This window comes from Falco biarmicus, chromosome Z, assembly GCF_023638135.1.
Source record: "Falco biarmicus isolate bFalBia1 chromosome Z, bFalBia1.pri, whole genome shotgun sequence".
In the NCBI taxonomy this organism is placed as follows: domain Eukaryota; kingdom Metazoa; phylum Chordata; class Aves; order Falconiformes; family Falconidae; genus Falco; species Falco biarmicus.
This window is the reverse complement of record NC_079311.1, coordinates 62898059-62918607: the sequence shown is the minus strand read 5'-3', so window position 1 is coordinate 62918607 and position 20549 is coordinate 62898059. Positions and strand designations below refer to the sequence as shown.

The window sequence follows — 20549 nt, the reverse complement described above, 5'->3', positions numbered from 1 at the left end:
GCACCATTGCATTGCTGCTGTTTGGGCTTTTTCTGTTTAGATTTAAAAACACCAGTGTAACATATCCAGAACTAGGTGTGGTGGTGTGTACCCAACCACACCTGTTGTTATCCTTCAAGCCCCCCACAAGGTGCCAAAAAACAACTGCTTGTGGTCACAGATCTCAGATGTGGAAACCATATGAGCTACTAGGAAGAAAATGAACTGTCCCAGGCAAAACCCGTACATCATGCCATCGTAAGGAAAGTTTTAAATTACAATTTCAAATTACACTTGTAGCTTGATTTAATGTTAAAATCTTGTCAGAAAATGGGAAAACTACAGTAACCAACTTTTATCCCATTTCAGGAATAAAAGCGCAGTGATGCGCTGATTTCTCTTTTTAAAATGCCTACTGGTCTTATAAAGGTGACATTCCTTATTACCTATGTAAGAGGTATCCTACCTATCGTCCAACTTCATGGACACAAAGCAAGAGAAGCTAAGGAGATATCTGTTTCTGCTCCCGCTCCGTCCTGAGCTGCTTCAGTCACTGAAGAGATTTGTACCGTTATTTTGGGAAGTTTGTGGTCCTCTTTAAGTTCCAGGACCTTGAAGGTACTGAATGACAGGTAGCAAAACATATCCTTTACTAGCAGAACCTTCCTTTTCTGCATCAAAAAGAGCTGAGCCAGGCTAAATGCAGGTGGACAGGAGATACTTTCTAGGGATCACAGTGTGGCAAAGGTTGAAACACTGACTTTAAACTGTTCCACAGCTGAGTTCTTTTATATTAAATCTAGAAATCTTTTGCTTGAGATTCTATTTCCTTGTAGTATTTTTAAAATCTTAGTTACTGCCTTAGTCGTATCTCAAGTAAGAGGTATGCCTTTACTCCTTGGTTGGTGGTTGTATCCTCTAATGTGTTGTTGTTTTTTTTTTCCAATTTAACCTGCTCCCAGCGTATGCATAATCTGCTGTCCAGATCTAGCTTCACGTTTCCAGTCTTAGGACATTTTTTGGTTTTGTGTCTGAACTCATTTAGCTTTGAACTATCTGTCTCCTCCTCACTATTACTTGAGACTTCACTTTATTTCCTATTATCTGCAAACATCTGTGGTGTGATATTTTTATTTCTTCCATTCTTTTTAAATGTATTTAAGTACCAGTAGTAATGGGACTTGAGTCCAAAAGACCACCTGGTTCTCTTTGGCCAGTCTGTTGCTGTCTCATGCAACTGCATCTTCATTTGACCCATTTTATGTACCAAGCTCCGTCTTTCCGAAGTTGTATTTCTTGCTCTTCTGGAACTGCAGTTCTTTGATGTATAGAAAGTTTCTGCCAATTTCCAGCCTAAATCTGCTCCTGGACAATCAATATAAATTTGTTGTACTTATATTATCTTCTAAGTGCTCCCTTTTCTTCTATTTACATCTTATCCTCTAATATTTAGTGAGGTCTATACCCTTATAAACTTGCATTTTGTTAATTGAAAAGTCAAGTTTTTCTAGTTTCCTGTTAGAGTGAAAATGCTTTCTTCCTCAAAGACTGCATAAATACCAATTTTCTTCTGGTTTTGAGTTCCCTTAGTAACATTTTACTGAAACAGACTTAATACAATGCCCTTATAAAATTTAAGAGGGAAAAAAATCAGTATATGAAGGCTTTGTTTAGGAATAGAAAAGAACTGTTTAAAGCATCCAGCACAGAACAAACCCATCCTTTAATAATGTGAAGTGTGTGATTTTTTTCCCCGCTCTTATTAGGAGTAGCTTATTTGTTTATATCTATTAAACAAAAAGTACTCTACACATATGTTCATTTCACAATGGAAGATAAACATGTAGTCTCTACTTTTTCTTCCTTTAGTTTGCTTAGCTCCTGTATTCCCTGCATTAACTTAGAAAATTATTTTTTAGACATCTGGGAAAATTTAAAGAAACAATTTGTACTGTCAGCATTGAAAAGAGGCTCTTAAATCTTTCCTGTGCTGCAACTTAGAAGAAATGTAATAAAGCTTCTAAAGCTGGGATTGGGTGGGAGAGTTGGGGAGAAAGTTGCTGATCCCAGGAGCAGCTCTTCTGGCTGCTTTTTTCCAGATTCAAACTATTAAATCTCTTTCAGTCAGGAGAAGATTAACAGCAGAAACAACAATTGCACGTGGAACAGATCTGGCAGACGTTCTACAAGAAATCATTGAGATTCAGAACACTTCAAAGAATTTGGAAAGGTTTGGCAAAGCAAATTCGTAGAATTTAAATGTAACAGAAATGGTTTCTTAAAAAAATCAATCTTAAAAAATTGCTGTCTTTCAAAGGATTAAGAGTCTGCTTTTTCTCCTTTAAAAGAAACATTCAAGTTCTCATTGGTACAAATCCACAAAAAGACTTTTTTTGTTAGACACTAATCCTTCACCCTTCTTCCAGTACCTCGCATTCCTAGCCCCTGGCACAAGCAACCTAGTATCTTAGAAAGAAAACTTCATCCTCCTCATCCTCCCTATTTCTTCTATTCTGAAGTTGGCCTTAATACCCCAGGAATTTCTTTAATTTCAATACCTCACAACAAAGCTGATCTGAACAGGAAGAACGTCAAAGGGAAACTTAAGCATCCTGTTGCAATGGTTTGGCAAGTTAGCCTTTCTGTCGCAAACCATCATGTACCAGTTACCTAAACACAAAAATAAAATTATTGAGTCAAGTGTCATATTAAGAAAGTTTTTAAGGCAAATGCCTAGATACTTCTGAGGTCTGTTAAATGCCTACAAGCATCTGGATTTCTTACATTTTGTTTTAAAAGCTTTCTGTTACGTATTCTCTAAAGCCTATTTGAGACAGCTTGCTATTATTGTCCATTGTTAGAGGCCTCCTGTTGTCTTCAATGATAGTTTCCCCTGTGATGGTTACTTCACTTAATTCTTGAAAGTTTGTAAAAAGCAGTGTAAATACAAGTGTAAATAACCCCAGACTCCTTCTATAAGCCCAAGCCAAGTGTTTAACCCATTTCTTTCTAAATGTTATGTGAAAAACTGAAGCCTGCACAATGGATTTCATGTACTATGGAGTCCCATATACCCACGTTTCTTACATATACAGAAAAGGAAGACTTTGTCTTGATGCACTAGTTTTTACAAGTTGGGTGTGTGTGTGTGTGTCATATTTCTGACTCCCTTTTCTCTTTCTTTAATATTTCAGAATTAATGTTTGTTAATGTAAAATTAAAAACATTAATTTATTTGGATCAAGTAACTACTTTTGAGCTTAATCTCTACACCCAAATCACACAAAACTCATGCTTTTCAGACTAGTACAGGTAAGTGTTTTGGAATAGATGCTTTCCCTGCAAATGGAAGAAAAGAGAGATAAGAGCATAAAGAAAGAGAAACAGAGGCATGTAACAGCTGTAAAGTATTCCTTGGTGTTGCCCTTTGGAATGCATACAGTCCAGGATCAGTAAAGGCATAACTGACTCTTCATGAACTGACTAAATTTTCCTGAAAACTAGAGGACCAAAATTTTGTTCACTTAAAACATTAGTTGTTTCTACCACAAATTAATTTCCATTAAGTTTTAAGTCTGAAAAGTTGTTCACATTTGGTTTGGCAGAAGAAACAGCTAGTTTTTACGGACTTTTCTTAACTTTCCCTAGGAAGAAAAAATGACTTACAATAGAGGAAAATAACTAATCGGTAGGAATTTAAAATAAACACCACAAACATGGAGCAGAGCTTAAACTAGTATTTCTGTTGTATTTAAAACAGTCTTGAAACCCCCTTCTCCTCAGATCTGGGCTGGATACGAAATACTCTAATGATCAAATTTTTTGAAATAGATTTACATATAAAAATTAGTTGCTGAAGTTGATCAGCTGTTCTTGTTTGCATTGTCTTGGGACCATCTGTCTTCAGTTTTAAATTACTGTAGTGGGGTTGTCCCCCAAAATAAGCTGTAGTTTTGTTTTCTTTAATTAAGTATAGGAGTTCTTATAGATAAACACTGTAATTTGTACACTGTATTTTCAGAGTATCACCTCATACTGTTCTGGCAGTTTGGAATAGAGGATCCATAAAGGTGGCTTGTAACTGCTAAGCTTTAAGGTGCACTGGGATGAAAGGATGCTAAGGCAATATTCATATACTGTTATTATACAGAATGCCTCTTACAGCTCAACTTAATTCTTTGTTGAAATTCCCTGATGGTCAAAATTCTGCCAGGATGTTTTATGAACTATTACACTAAATTAAAGCCTCAGGAGTATTTATATACAATACAGATAAAAAAGGTTTAATAATTCTTCTTTGCATTATGCTTTCTCAGTGGGACAAATATTTAGCTTACACAGAAAACAGTAAATAATAGTCACATTTTGAATACTATGCTAGAGTTTAAATGAATTCTACTGAATAGCCTGTTTCTATTATAGACTTTTGTCCTTTATTGCTGTTATTTAAACTATAGCATTTTAGGACAATATCTGCATTTCTAAACAAGTATTTCCCTCTGATCTTCCTTCTCAAACCATTTATCAATTTTTTAAACATAAAAATATATCCTTGACAGGAAAAGATTTTCCTGTACTGGATAATAATTGGTTTAGACTGCTTCTGTCTTTTAATTTATGAAATAAATAAATAATAAATAATTTATAAATAAAATGTACTTGCATTTATCTAATCCTTTTGGTTTCTTCATTCTTGTACCTCTTCTGCAATTGCTTATTCTCTGCTGCCACCACCTCAATCCCATATTCTTCTTTAACCCATAAATTAATCTTCATGATGGCTGTACTAGAATTTCTTGTGAACAGTTTGAGTGTTCTGGTATTTTTATTACAGAAGCATTTTAAGCATATTTTTCTTTCTATCCTTGTTCTTACATATTGTGATTTGCAGCTTAGAATCTCCATTAACGCCTTTCTTGGTACTACTGGCTCGAGGCAGAGGAATTGTGGTAAGAGGCACCAAGTGTGTGCTTTGCCTAAAATAGTCTCTGATGTAATTCTGACAAGTTAAGACAGGTGAGTCCCCAAGACACGACAATGTCGGAACTACTTTCTAACAGCTTCACTGCTGTCTCTGCTGTGGAGACTATGGGGCACTGCTGAATAATCAGTTGAGTTAAAACATTTGTGATATTTGACATTGTGTTTGGCATGCATAACAGATTGTGCCCTTTTTTAACTGGGGAGAGAAGATGAGAGACGATGTGAGGAACTGCAAAGGCTGCAAAGGCAGCTCAGAAGTTCCTAGAACTGGCTATTGCATGAAAGCGGTAACAAGCACCACGTCAGATTCACTACTCATGATACTCCTTGGAGTGACCTACAGCTGTACCTTGCTTTGTTGTCAACTGTAAAAGCAATGAGTAAATACAGAGTTCAATATGCATTGATTATCTCTGCAGCTTTGATCTCCTTAAAGTTCAAACCTGTAAGGTTACTCAATCTGTTCAAAGTTCATAGTTAGCCACTGCAATTGCCTTGTGGCAATTCTTAGCTATATTACGATTCTTCACTACAATTTATTGATGAAAGAAAGAGAAGACAAAACCCTTCAGCTGTAGAGCTGTATACTACTACTGTATCACTCAGTAGTTATTTTTCTTTTAGTTTTAGTTCTACTTTTTGTGTACCTATGGCTAACACTTTTGTTTGCCCCTCATTTTACACTCCCTTGAAGACTGCACAAAAAACAATATAGATCTTTGAAGAGATCTCAGAATACAAAATAAGTACCTCACTAACCTGCAGAAAATACTAAAACTCCTAGAAACAAACTGACACTACCAAAGCCATAATCTAAAATACATAAACTTAACAAGTGATGGTGTAATATTAACACAAATTTTGATGGTAAGAGAGCATGTAATGGTAAAACTGAAAACTAGTATTAAATTGTTAAATGATCAGTGATGTATACGTCACTTTTCTTACGCTGCAAACTGATGCTAGTAGCAATAGCTACTATATAATAATACTTCAGAAGTTTAAGAGATCATGAAGATAGCAAGTATATTCACATTGATCAAATGCCTGCAAAGATCTTGAAAACTACTAAGCAAGGAAGCGTAACTTTAGCAAAGCCTAAAAAGAAAAAAATATTGCATTGTTGTTCAACCTCCCTGCCAATCTGATACGTATTCAAATCAAGTTAAAACATGTTATACAAACTTACTTGATTGTGCTGAAGATAACTTTCTATTACTCTAGGTACATAAAGAAGTATATATACTCTGCATCATGGAAGAGAATAAAGGGCGTCTCACATACTGCAGAGAATGGTGAAACTGATTTTTGTGCTGTGAATGTGTATTTTCTTTAGGCATTTGTAAAACAATAGCGATTCAGCTTTGATTCAGTGATTCTAGCCTTTGGTGCATTTTATAGCACAGGCTGTTCCCCAGCTAGTAGGTGAATTGCGGATGTGCACATTTTTCTTCTGCTATCTGGGAGAGAAGACTGACGTAAACAACACATGTCTACTTTGTTTTCTGGTGCCTATTGATAGAGGTTGGTTTGCATTTCAGAGCCTATGTAAGACATATGGAGGTTGCTGACTCTTACTTATTTTATCCATTTGGCATGCCCTTACCTTCATTTCTTTTCTTTATCCCACCCCATATACTACTCATATGCATTATTTTTGTCGTTCTGAAAATAGGCATTTCATTCTGTGACTGAAATAAGTTGAAAGGGAATGACAGTCCTTGTTTGTATTAGCATCACCTTCATAGCATTAAGATCTTTGGTGGTTTTGAGTAGCAGGCATAAAATTAATATCTTGGGCCTCCACAACAGCAGCAGTTACGTCAGGTGCTGACCTTCAAAGTGTGATTCATGAAAAGTGAAGGCACTTTGGTCCAAGCTCAGACTCAAATGATAAAATAACATTTATTACAACACATCAGACTCACTAAAATTATGGCTAAATCAAATATGAAAACCAGTATTTATTTTTGTATAACCTTTAAAGATTAGCAAATATTAACTTGGCAGAGAACAGTTCATTGCAGCACCTCCTTGACGTATCAGTTAATAGAAACGTTGAGCAGTTCTGAGGAAAAGTGTATTCACTTTGATGTGTATCTTTGTAAATAAAATTGTAAAAAAAAAAAAAAAAAAAGAGCTCCCAAGAACTACAACAAAACTTAAACCCAGAAAATAAGCTGACACATAGTATTCTGTTACATAAATGCCTGGATTGAGAGAATAGTGGTATTTAAATTGTTCAGATCAGATAATTCTTTTTCCAATGTGAAAATCTATGTATACTAGTAATAAGTGGCAAAATACGAACACTGAAATTCATGCCTTACACTTTTGTACAAAATACTATCACAAATACCATAAATAACTGCTGTAATACTACATGGAAGGTAGGCAATCTTTTGATATTAGCAAGTAGCCATTTTAGATTCTAGTTCTATTTGAAACAATACAAAAGTATAAGGAACACTACTAAAATATATACCAGCTGCTTTTCTGAAATTTATTCCTCTAACCATTTTCTAATTTGTCATTATAGTTTGATGGATAAACTATACTTATGCATAGAGGTACACTAACTTTATTAAAGTTTGTTTACTTCTCAGCCATTCTGGTATAGAAAGCCCAGTAAAATTTCCATTCTGTTTCTGGCTTCAGTTGAAGCTTTCAAAACTTAAGAAACAAGTGAAGTACAAACTCTTAATTCCCCAGAGCTGGCATCATGGGATCACAGGGAGATCATGGGACAATTACACAGGAGGTCTGCATTCCCCTAACTTCAGTAACTTTTCCAGCCTTCTTAAGTAAGGATTATTTTAGGGGGAAAAAACCCACAATGAGTTGTGTCTTAAGCTGTGGCTTGATCAAATATTTCCTTTGGCAACAGTACTGGCTTAGAGTAGCCCACAACTCCCCTGTTGCTCTCTACAGAATGACTGGCTTAGAAAATTAACCTAGTAAAAAATAAGCTCTAAATAAATAAAAAGTGTGCTCCACAGCAACACTAAAGAGACTAGAGTGAACAGGGTGGCAGAATCTGTTAAATTAGTACTTATGAAAGAAATGGTCCTTATACTACACACAGGTATTAGCTAAATGAGTCGTCTCCTCTTCAGTTATATTATCCAAGCCCATCCCAGAAATCATGATATAAGAAATGAAAAATTAGACTAGACCTAAGCCAGTAAGAAGAGCAGATGCAAGCACTTCACCATCCTCTACTGTGAGGCCTCACATTATTTCTCTTTGCTCTGTGGCTTCCATGAGTATTTTGATCTTCAGTGCTCGCCAGCACAGCACCTGCAGCATGAGTTACCCAATAATAAGGGTGCTGGTCTGAGACATAGAAGTTTGAAAGACAAGAGTTAGATCTAGGTATGTCACTTTCAGGCCAAATGCAATAGCCATTAAAATACCGTAAACCATTTTGTACTGACTCAACGCTCTAAGCCATTGTAGAAAAGACAGACAATGGCTATTAATCATTAAGAAAGCTTAGGTGTTGCTCTTCCTCATATTCAGACTCCCATGAGACTCACTGCAGCTGTATGCCACGCTGCTCAGGTGGAAGCAGTTCTGTGTCTAGACCAAACCAAAACCACAGGCATGAAGAGCATTTGCAAGCTGTAAATGTAGGCACTTTGAAGTTTAGATATTTCTGGGGTAGAATTATACACCTAAAATCTGCTCAACTCAAATGTATCAGTCTGTCTTGAACCTGTACCCTACCACCATACAAGATACAAACTGGATACACCATAATCCAGTTACAGAATTTTGACATACTTAACATTAATCCCGATGGCAAATAGTAAATTTTGCTACTGACTTCAGTATCATTGCTTACATTCCACAAGAGTTTGGTTGGTTTGTTTTTTAACTTTTCAATAGGAATTTTATTAGAATGAATAGAGGCTTCATGATTCTTGTGAATTGTCAAGCCTCTGAATTTCCTGGTTTGGTTCATGTAGGCATTAATCACCACATACTGTATTAACATGGTTCTTAGAACTTGGTAAACAATCTTGCTGGACAGTCTTCTGGTCTTAGGAAGTGGCACTTTATATCCACATCAAAGATAAAATGACCATAACTGTAAAAGAAAAAAACCTAGGCAGAAAGGACTTTGAAAATTTAATAGCTTTTGTTGGTTTTCAGCTTGCTAACAGTGATCCTGCCAAAAGAATGTATAATTGTGTTTTACAGTCATGACTAATTGAATTTTAAAGATAATCTCAAAGGAGCAATCTCCTAGCTTCTCATTGCTCATTCTTCCCTCCACCAGACCCAAACGTTATTACATATATTAATCAGTAAGTGTAAATATGAAAGTAAAAAATTTTATGCAAAACATGAATTTATTTAAAGGGTAACATAACAGAAAATCTCTCTTGAATTTCCAAATTTGACTTAACCATTCTGACATAAAGCATATTTAAGTGCAAATCTTCCTACACAAAGACTTGCAGACAGAAATTTACCATGTTCTAGTGTAAAGGATTCCAAACACAACCAATTACAACTGAACTAAGAATGAAGAACTAGTTAAACTTGCACGATTCAGTATGAATAAACTTGAAACAAAGAGTAGATCTTTTTCCCAAATGATCTGTTTAAGAATTTGAAGCACTGATATTTGCAAATAGATTTCTTAAAAATATATATCCCATTTCAGAACAAAAGCATTGCAAAGCATAAATAAATTTCATTGGAAAGAAAAAATAACGTTCTCTGAAGAAGTGAATGCAATAGGCCAGCACCTCAGTCACTACTAGAACTGTCTGAACTATCAGAAGATGAACTTTTTTCCTTTCGTCTCTTCTTTTTCTCCTTTTTATGATGTTTTCCTTTCTTAGATTTATTCTTTTTTTCCTTTTCCCTTTCTTTTTTGTGTGATTTTTGGTTATTTGACTTTGGCCTGTCCTCTTCAGCTGCACTCGATGAGGAAGATCTAGTTTAAAAAAAAAATAATACAGATTGTTACATAATTAAAGAAGGAAAATACCATAATGTTTTGGTCTGAATTTCAGTATTTACATGATATCACAAATCAAATTTAGTGTAGAATTGTACAGTAGCATTCACTGAAAAGCTTATGATATCTCAGTCTGCATGTTCAACTGCATGACAACCCTTCTACTTAGACTACAGTGCCACAAAAGGAGTACGTTTATACTACAGATTAATTAACAATGGCATACATAGGCAAGTTGTGTGTTTTTCAACCTTCAATGAGAAAAAGACTAAGAGTACAGACCAACAGAAAACTGTCCACAGCGTGACAGTAAGAGCTTCTGTTTTTCAAAATATCACATGATCAATAACAATGCTACAGTAATGCCTTCAGACAAATCTTGATGCATTTCTCGAAAACAAAAATCCAAGAGAGGGAGATATGACAAATTTGGATGCTATTGAATCTGGTAAAATTGGTCTCTAACCAGCAGTGATGAGAGATTACATACACAGAAGAATTACGATGACAACAAAAGTCATGATTGTTATACTTGAGGGCAGTTTTGCACTATTGGTACATGATTAAATATTAATTACTTGCATGTAATGTCTACAGCTTGCAGGTTGACTCCTTTCTACTGTCTTCATAAGTGTAAGTTAGAGCTACACTATGTAAATAAGGAAGGGGGAAAATGCCAATAAAACCAGGGATAAATCCTGCTTCTTTATTTCTGAATTATTTATTCTTTATTTTCTGAATTATTTCTGAATATTTCTTATTGTGGCCTCCAAATACATTAAAAATTTCCTAGCTCTCAGTGCAGTTCCTGGGATATTGTCTCATCAACAGTTCTAGTGACTAACGAGTCTATATTCTCATCTAAGTTAGTCAGTCAGCAGGCTGACTCAGATTCACAATAAATTTGGGTATCATGACATTTTGCTTTGAAACTGGAGTAACACTTTTTTTAGGCTTCTACAACAACAGGAACATTAAAACTCAACACATGCTAAGTAAAGCTACAGAAGTTTTCCTTTTGATAGTTACATGTTCCTCAGACTGTGTGTGTGTGTGTGCAGGGAATCTTAAAGTGTCTCTGAATGGCAGGGAGGCTCCATGTTAGCTAAGCTGGGAACCAAACCCATATAATCCTCCTTACTCCTTGTTGTTTTCCCTCCACATCTTGCCTAGTGTTGCATAGTCAAAGGGAGCATTGCTTTCTCACAGCTGCAGACCTCCAGCTTGCTAGAGCTTTCTAGACTTCCACAGTGCTAACTCCACAGCAGAAATCCTGTGGCTTTACCATTACTCAAGGAACAAACAAGTTCTCATTGGAAAACAGGAAGCTTTTCAAACCACAGATGTACTTGTAAATAAAGCTGCATCAAAAGAAGCCTATGTTTTCTGAGAAACAACCCAAACATCAGAAATATTTCTAAAGTTCTGTTTTGAAATGAAAATAGGTATGTGATAGTTACCTTTTCCTTGGTCTCTTTAATTTTGTTTTTTCTTTGCTTTTTCTTTTTTGTTTCCTTTTCTCTTCCTCCTCATTTAAACCTATAGATAAAAAGTTACAGTTTAGAAACACTTATCTGAATTAAAATCAGCATTAAAAGAGTGTCTTCAACAGCAACATAAAGTTAATAAAAAATTCTTGTTAAAAGTTTCTTTCCTTCCTCCAAATTCTGGTCTAGTACAATTGTTTCAGAAACACTTTGCAGAGTAGCAAGACTTTTTATACTATTTTCATTCTAATGACTTTGATCTAAGCACTGTGAATGAAGGAAGGCCCGTAAGATATAGCAAAAAGTTGTGACTTTTCCTACATGTTTATATCAGCTTTACATTCTCATATCCATTCTTCTGTATTTTAAAAGCCCAAGTCTGAAAACAGGTCATGTAACTGGAATGTACAAAAAACCCACCCCAAAACCAATTCCTTCAGGCTTACCTGAATTACTTTCACAATACTCAACTGATGCTCCACAAATATCCATGCTGTAACTAAGATAAATTTGAGTTAATTGCCAATACACTGTCTACAAAAATCGGCAGGAGTCACCCCTCATCTAGTCATGTTTGTTTCCTGCCCTAACACGTATAGTATCTTCATCTTTCACTTACAAAAAATATTTTTAGCACACTGGATGGAATTTCTGACCTTCAACTTTTCTATACTTATAGAAAGTTTATATATATACTTATAGAAAAGTGTGTATGTATATATATATATGAACTATATATATACTTATATAGTTCAAAAAGTATTTTTGAATTTTCTGAAATGTAAATCCACTACATAAATACACATGACAATGTCAGCGAACAGGAAGATACTGACTTTACAATTTATCCTTAAAACAGATAGCTATTTTTAAGCATTTCATCTTATTTCTATCATATGATTAACTTTCCAAAGAGTCTGCATGCTAGTGCAGTTATTCATTTGCTAACACACACAGAAATTACTGGCCTGTATGTAAAAGAATTCAGTAACAGTTACAAAAAGCAAAATACTTTGGAGCAATTAAAAACCATGAACAAGAATGTGTGAACATTTAAGAAAACAGTGCAAAAATCTAAGTGCAAACAGTGCAAAATTATTGAGAAGATGAGGCCACTTGAAAATGGCAAAATCTTGCCTGTATTATTGACAGTTAAAGATAGGTTATTGAGAAGATGAGGCCACTTGAAAATGGCAAAATCCTGCCTGTATTATTGACAGTTAAAGATAGGTTATTGAGAAGATGAGGCCACTTGAAAATGGCAAAATCCTGCCTGTATTATTGACAGTTAAAGATAGGTATCTCTTTACAGTATGCATAGCAGCCACAGCGTGAAAAAGAACAGATAATGAACAGGGATATTACAAGTTCAAGTAAACAGCTGTTCTTCCTGCAGATGTTAACCTTCAATCAGTTTAGAGCCAAAAAACCACCTTACATTCAAAAGTACAAAGTAAGTGGGAACAAGTTTTTCCCAAAGAGATTTATTCCGAGAAAGGACTGTCATAGTACCAGTTCAGCACTTTTGACAAGCAGACTATCCACTTCTTTTGAAGTGTTCCAGCAAATGACAGGGTTCTATCTATCACTCCTCCTTCCTAAATAGCACCTTTAGCAGGAACTGAATGGCAAGTCTGGAATGTGAGAGCAGCAGAACAAAAAGACATTTCAAATGGGAGATGGGAAGAACGCTCATTTAAAACATGTTGTGGTGGAACAACCTCCCCTTCTTACTTAAGTTAACACCCTCTTTGGAGTCCAAATTCAAATGAATTCAAGTATCTGCTAAATAGCCATCTATTCTCTCTCTGACAAACAGCTGGTACTCAGACCTTCCAAACAGAGCATATTACTTCTCCAAATATGAATGTTTAAATTCAATTCATTACCTGTTTCAGTCAAAATACTACTTAGAAACTGGAGAGAAATTCAGCTGTCTTATTTGTCATTAGTTTTAAGAGTTACGATCAACTTTAAGACATTTAACTTACATGCCATTATCAAAAGATCAACTCAAAGCATCCATGTAATTTTCTCCTAAGCAGCAGCTTAGTAGAAGTCTTATAATCTTTTGTATTTAGGAGCCCTTTTTGAGATGTTCCAAGTGGGTACATGATTAATTTCCTATGAAAGAATTAATAATAATAAAAAAAGATGCGGGTGTATCAAACCTCTAAAGTCTGAAGACATGAAGTAAAAGACCTACTGACGTGTGGAATTAGACTCTATAACTCGAAAGTTATAAAGTAGGTATGTTTATTGCGCGCAGATGCACGGGGGATCACTCCTCCACAAGCGTGCATGCCCGAAGTGACGAACCATCTCACATTTATACAATAAAACAAATGAATATTCAATTAACGCCTATACATATTCGTTACCTAAACCCGCTTACTCTCGCTTCGTATGTTAATTAGCTTATCAGTCCTTTGCCTGGAATGTGGTGGTCTTGCAGGTTTGTAGGTGATTCATGTTCTTGTGACCATCTGATCTTCTCCAGCAAGGAGACTTAGCACTCCCTCCCTCTAGATAGCATTGGAATATCTCTCATCCTTTTCTCATTCTTTTTTAAATAGCCCCTTTGTTAGAGAAAGAAGGGCAGGCATCTCCCCGTCTCCCCTTTGTTAGAGGAAGAGGGGCAGGCATCTCCTCAAAACTGTAGGCGTCTCCTCAAAGCTGTGTGCCTATGTGACCAGACATCGCACCCATGACTAGTCACCATACCCACATTCCTGAGCAGACATATAAAATCACAATCGATGTCCATTGTCCCCATTTCACACTATTTCTCCATATCACTACTTTTAAAGTTCAGGCTAAAAGAACTAATAATAGTTATCAAAAAGGAAAAAAATGAGAGTTCCAGTACTTCGGAAGACCATTATCCCATTTACTCTAAGAAAAAAAAAACAAACAAAAAACCACCTTACTCTTTTTATCACGCATGGCTTGCAGTCTCTGTAGTTCCTCTTCCTCACTGTCTTCACTGCTAGTGCTGCTAACATCTAAAACAATATCTCTTTGAGGATCTACTCGGAGGAAGTTTCGACATTCAAATGTCAGATGACCAGCTGAACAAAACAAATATTCGGAAGAAAAATTACAATTTACCAAAAAGTATCAGAAACTAAAGAACATCCATCCTAGTATTACTCAGTTTTGATAAGTGAAAAAAGGCTAGGCTGCAATCTGTGAACAAGGAGGGAGGAGGCTTACTCTGAAAAAGCCTCAAAAAATTTAACAGGTCATGTAATGTTATTCCATTTAATGGTGCTTTATGACCTCTTTCTTAGTTCTGTTAAAGATTTTGTCCAACCTTTGCCTTCTATTTTTTTAATGGTCTCCGATCCTTCCTAAAGAAATTACCTAACGGCATTAAGTGAAATACTTAAAAAACTACAGCAAGTGTTTTATATTGCTTTTTGTCTCCCTCTAGTGAAACAGAATAATGCTATTTGCTTATGAGACATAATCTTTAACAACCAGTATTTAATACCGACTAAGCTACTACTTCACTAGTATTTTTAGTTTTCTAAATTACATTTCAATAATCATAACCAGAGTTAGAAATCTTGTGCTAAATAACCTATTGGAATAATAAAGAGAAATAAAACAAACCGAAGAAAATGGTTTGAGAGACACTAAGCTGAAGACACATGAATTCAAGTAGCAATTGAAATAAACTCATCCTCTTTACATCAAAATTCATATCATTATCAAAATCTGGAAGACAGCTTTTAGGAACTTAAATACAGGTTGGTGATTTGACAAGTTTCCTTTTCGTCCAGAAAGCTTCTGATCCTTACTTCACGTAGTAATGAAGCACTAAATCTATACTGATATCCATGCTTCTTTGGAAGAACAGATACACAAAAGCAATTCACTGCCAAAATTTGTTGGGGACAAAGTCCACAGCAAAAGAAGAAAGCAAGCTTTTTTCCCCCTTCACCCCACAAAATGCTCATTAAACAAAATAGATTAAACCAGTCTGTTAAAAAAGTTCCACACAATTCACTGCAAAACAGTGTCCATTCCTTCACTGTTCTAAAAATAAGTTAGCAATTAACAAATAAAAATGTTCATCAAGACCTGTCTCCATTCATCAGGAGACTAGCCACACACATGCTCATCTGATCTGAGGATAATGCAAAAGCCTGAGCTAAATGCTAAGTACGTAACTTATAAGTAACAAAATTAACTGTTTCTTGAAATACAGAAGCCAAAAAGACGTGTGTTTTCTTAGCGTAGAAGATCATACAGATTTAAAATTATTTTTCCTTTTAAAACAGACTGGACTTGAGCTGAAATGCCCAAGTTCACAGTGAGACTCAAAAGAAGTACAAATGATAATCTCAGTAGGTATCAAAGACCATGCTTTCAATTTAAAGTTTCTCAAGTAATTGCACTGCAAATTTAGTATATATGACTGCAATAGCATATGTTAGCATATGTTTCTTTTTTTTTCTGAGAAACTCAAGGGTTTTCAAAAGCAGCGATAGGTGTGAAGAGCCAGAGAATGAGTAGGAAATAGGAAATAAATAAATAAGTAAAATATGATAATTTAAACTGACAATGTCTGGACAACAAGGGAGAACACTATTTTATTCCCACTGCCAAAGGCAGTTCCAACATCACAAATTGAAGAAAACATTTTAACTTCATATCGCTTACTACAGACTTACGGTAGCCACACTTCTTGCATCCTGCTCTGATGTTATCCTTATTTCCACCTGAGAAAGAAAATTTCATTGATTAGGTTGCTACACTGAACTCTGAAGTTTCTTTTAAACCTGGCTTGCTACTATTAATACACAGACAGGACTCATCACTCCTCAGAGTACTAAGTACACTAATATATCTCCTGAAAAAAATTAAAGAACAGCAAAACATGCATTTCTAAGGTCACTTTTCTGTGCAGTAATCTGTCAGAACAAATTTGGCTAGTATAAGCTGATATGAATTATTGAGTTTCACATAGCTTATTGCTAAATCCTCAAATGATTTATTATGACCTTTCTGTTATAATTTTAATAGTTATTCCACTTCTCTGAAAGATTATGCATTTGCTTAGTTACAGTATGAACAGTATTACCAAATAGCTATCTGACATTCCAGTGATTCGTAACTGTGCACTACAACTTGTACCACAAATGCATGGATGTTGACAGACATTCACTGGAAACTCTGAAGTAATTTATATTTTAATTACAAGAGCTGTCTTAAAAGGCAAATAAATTAAAAAAAAAAAGCTCAACAGTCACTCCTGGAAAGTGACAAAAGACAGACAGAAGCAATTAAAAATAGAAAAAGCTAAACAAATAGTTAAATGATTCTGAATCCAGGCAACATGGCACCAAATACAAAGAGTTAGTGAGTGCAAGAAAGCAAGTGTAGACTAAAGTGAACAGAGTAACAGAAAAGTCCATACGTGCTATGCATGAAGGAGGACCAGAACAGCGCAAATTTTAGGTATAGAAAGTGTTTGATTTTCCCATCTGAGCCCACAGTTAAGATAAATAGACATAGCAGGACATGACTTGGAAGAAAAGAAACCACACAGGCCTGCCCCCCCCCCCTCCCACCCCAACAGATCAGTCTTAAGTTTAATCATCTGAGCTTATTCGTAACAAAAATCAGAATCGAATTTCCAAAATGAAAGGGTGCCCTTCTATCTTCCAACTGAATAGAGTACGAAAACCCCCAATGACTGAAACAGTTACATACGGTTTTCTGAGTAACTACGTCTTTATCTAAATAATTAAGCAAACATAACAAGAAATCTGTGACAGAGAATCAGAACAGGGGTACATCAGCTGCAGGAATTTAAACTTTGATTTACTGGGACAAGTACAGTCTTCAGAAAATTCCACTCCAAACAACAGAGAAACCTTCAAACCCTAGACTGAAAAAATACCTTAGAAACTTGGACAACTTTGGTGTATGCCCCAAAGAGTACTGGAAGGCTAAGCAATAAAGATACAGACATTCCATTATGACAGTTTTCTGCAGATCCCAGAACCTTAGTATTACATATCTCCTTTGAGGTCTATAAACTCGGCAGTGTTTAGGTGTCTGTTTTATGACTATTATTTTGAGGGAAACCTACCAGAGCTGAGGTGGGGAACATGGAAGAAAATTTTAAGAAGAACAAAAATATACCTGTATCTTTCAATGCCATGTCAAAAAAATACTCAAAACAGCATCTGCTTGTCCACTACACCTCAGAACTAGAAAGCAAGATCACCTAAGCTACCAACTTTGTCTCACCTTTCTGAAATACTCAGTAAACTTCAGTCCTACTGAGTAACTGACCTGTAGGTAAAGAAAGATTTGGTATTCCATGCAGGGGAGGTCAGTACAGTCATGCGCACACAACAAAATCTCCTTTAATATGTGCAGGTGCCATTTTTCAGGATTTCCAATAGCAAGACCCAGCAGATGACAAGAACATTGTCATCACATACTCCCACCAAGCTCCTGAGACAGAATTTTTATTATTAATTTTGGTTTTAAATAATAGTGTTAGCAGCACGGTTTTAGACTAGATGAAGTTTTACATTATTACAAGCAAAGAAATTACTATAAGATTCCTTTTCTCACTCCCTTCTTCCCAGCTGTTAAATTCTCAAGAATGTTAACAACTGACACAGCAGCAACCATCACTAAGCCCCGCATTCACTCAGTGGAGCACCAGGCTGCAAAAAAAGCTTTGGAAACCTTTTAACACAAACACAAAATGTCTTCCTCTAGAACCCCTTCTAGAATGGGAGCAAGCTTATTAAGATCTTAAGAGAAGGTTATGAAAGCTCAGGCTTGTTCAGCCGTTCTCCAAGCAAACATTCCTCACGTCTCAGTATAAAGAAAAAAGTGACAGAGCAGTAGCTGTGTGTTTGGCTAACACAGACCTGAACACCTCGGAAACTGCAAGCATGTCTACCCGCCCAGCCTCGCCACCGTTCTCAACGGGTCCATTTAAGTAACAACGCAGTAGAACACAAACGTTAATCCAAGCACAACAGGCGAGGAGGAAAAAACAAGGCTGACACCACCCCCCTTTGGATCTACCTTTGAAGAAGGCACCTTACACCAACAGACAATAGGAAGGCAGCACTCGGCTACCGCTCAACCAGAGCGCTGGGGAGAAGCCCCGCAGGCCTAAACGGAAGCGACAGCAAGGCTGCGCTCACCGGCGGCTGGCCTGACATTGCCCACCGCCACCCGACCGCCTCCCTCCCTCCCTCCCTCCATCCCGCAGCCCCACGCCAGCCGGTTTGGAAACGCCGGTGTGCGGAGCGGGAGCGCTCCCGCGGGGGCAGCCCTGGCGGCCTCAGGGAGAGGCGCCCCCCCCCGGCCTCACCCTTTGCGGCGCGCCCTCCCCGCAGAATTTTCCATCAATCCGCCGCTTCTTTCCCCTTCCCCACACGCGGGCCCTGGGGGCAGCCGGCTGCTGCTCCTTCCCTCCCGGCTAACCCGGCTGGGAGCCCCTTACCCGGCAGAGCCATGGCGCCCGCCGCCACCGTCCTTGCCGGCCCAGCCCAGGCCTGCAGGGGCGCCTCTCGCCACCAGAAGGCTTTTCCCGGCGCACCCTCGGACCGTGCAATTTAGTGAGAGGACGGGGGGCGGCTCCCTACCGCGGGGGAGCCACGGGGAGGAACTGCGGGTGTTTATAGAAGCCTCCAGGTCCTCCTCAAAGCAGTTCGTTCGTCACTGACTCCCGCGGAGACTCCGACCGGGAACTTACCCCTTCGTCCTCCCTCCTGGCTTGAGCAGCCGCCCCCACACCCTCCCGGGCTACGTAAAGGCGCACAAGATGGCGGGGGGTCGGGGTGGTAGGAAACGTTAGGGGCGAAGCGTGGTCGAACATCGGCGCCTGCCGGGACGCTCCTTTCCTGACCATGAGCAACATTTACATCCAGGAGCCCCCCACCAACGGCAAGGTGAGGCTCGGCAGGGGCCACAGCCCGCCGGGCTAGGCTAGGCTGTCGGCTGCCGGGGAGTGGTAACTGCGCCGTGGGTGAGGGGGCTGCGCGCGGTGCGTGGGCGCGGAGCTGCCGCTGCGGGTGGGCGCGTCCCCCGGGGCGGGGGGAGGAGGCCGCTCCGTGGGGCTTTTTATGGGGGGGCGTCCTGCCTCGGGAGCGCGGCTGAGGAGGCTGTGGGGGCCCGCGGGGTAGGGGAGCGCGCTCCGGGGGTGGGGGGCGTCCGCGCTGCGGTTGCATTGAACGGGGGATGTGTAGAAGTTGTATGTTGCGGGCGTGGAGGGGACGGGCGAGGGGTGCGTGCGGGACGTGGGCGGTGGTCGTTCCCGTGTTGTGGTGCCGAGGCGATGCAGCGCTTAACGTCGAGCACCCGAGTCGAAGCACGACGTGCGCCGCGTGGGTACGGTAACACGGAGCAGGCCTTGGAGCGATTCATTTCGTGCCCTCTGTTCCTGGGTCTGTCGTAGGTTTTTAATTTTCTTACGATTTGCCGCTGAATTTATTACTTTTAAGAGAGGTATATGCCTTTGGAGATTTATGGCTTAATTTGCCCCCCGCCCCCCCCCCCTCCCCTCCCCTCCCCCCATGTTGCTTCACTGTGGAAGTGATAAAGGATATCTAAGTGTCATGTGTCAGGTACCAGGTCATTGGCATTGTATATATATACTTCCGACTCAAAACGTGTATGAAGTTCTAGCAGTACTATCTAGAGCTAACGGTAGCTACCTGGCACATTTGAATGTCTGCTACTGTTGCTAATATAATAAATTCAGGAGAGGTTTTTTTTTTTTTTAATTCCATGAGATAGTCTTTGATTGGTGATGACGTTACGATAAAACTGATGTTGTATATGTCTATATTTTTTATAGGTTTTGCTGAGAACAACAGCAGGAGATATAGATATTGAATTATGGTCAAAAGAAGCACCAAAAGCATGTCGAAATTTCATCCAACTTTGTATGGAAGGTAATGATTGAACAGGATAGGAGTTCCTGTAATTATTTTGTGTGCCATCTTTGTGCCTTTTTTGTAAAATACAGGCCATAATCATGTTTTAACTTTAATATGTTAATGTGTTTATTTGTATTTAGAAAATATTAACACTCAGACAGTGTTTTTAAGGAACACTGTGGAAAAAATGTAAAAATT

At 38.0% G+C, this 20549-nt stretch overlaps 2 protein-coding genes across 2 annotated transcripts in view; one reads left to right on the top strand and one right to left on the bottom strand.

Annotated features, from left to right (window-relative positions):
* Nucleotides 1-8834: 8834 nt before the first annotated feature.
* Nucleotides 8835-19059, bottom strand: SREK1IP1 (SREK1 interacting protein 1). Its single transcript, XM_056323958.1, has 5 exons — nucleotides 18914-19059; nucleotides 16107-16154; nucleotides 14355-14495; nucleotides 11398-11476; nucleotides 8835-9913 (listed from the first exon to the last, which is right to left on the bottom strand). Exons 1-5 carry the CDS (start codon nucleotides 18924-18926, stop codon nucleotides 9724-9726), a joined length of 471 nt encoding a protein of 156 aa, XP_056179933.1. The 5' UTR covers nucleotides 18927-19059; the 3' UTR covers nucleotides 8835-9723.
* A 9-nt stretch (nucleotides 19060-19068) lies between these two features.
* The window catches only part of CWC27 (CWC27 spliceosome associated cyclophilin), a 123220-nt gene continuing 121739 nt past the window's right edge, over nucleotides 19069-20549 (top strand). The window contains exons 1-2 of the mRNA XM_056323957.1: nucleotides 19069-19361; nucleotides 20270-20366. Of these exons, the coding sequence (XP_056179932.1) occupies nucleotides 19320-19361; nucleotides 20270-20366 (139 nt within the window). The 5' untranslated portion in view covers nucleotides 19069-19319. The remainder of the gene's footprint in view (nucleotides 19362-20269; nucleotides 20367-20549) is intronic.

Excerpts from the sequence above, each read along its gene's own strand:
- SREK1IP1 (XM_056323958.1), bottom strand. Across the intron at positions 14,496-16,106 it reads ATGCAAGAAGTGTGGCTACC|CTGGTCATCTGACATTTGAA; the intron begins GTAAGTCTGTAG and ends TGTTTTGTTCAG. Across the intron at positions 9,914-11,397 it reads TTAAAGAGACCAAGGAAAAG|ATCTTCCTCATCGAGTGCAG; the intron begins GTAACTATCACA and ends TTTTTAAACTAG.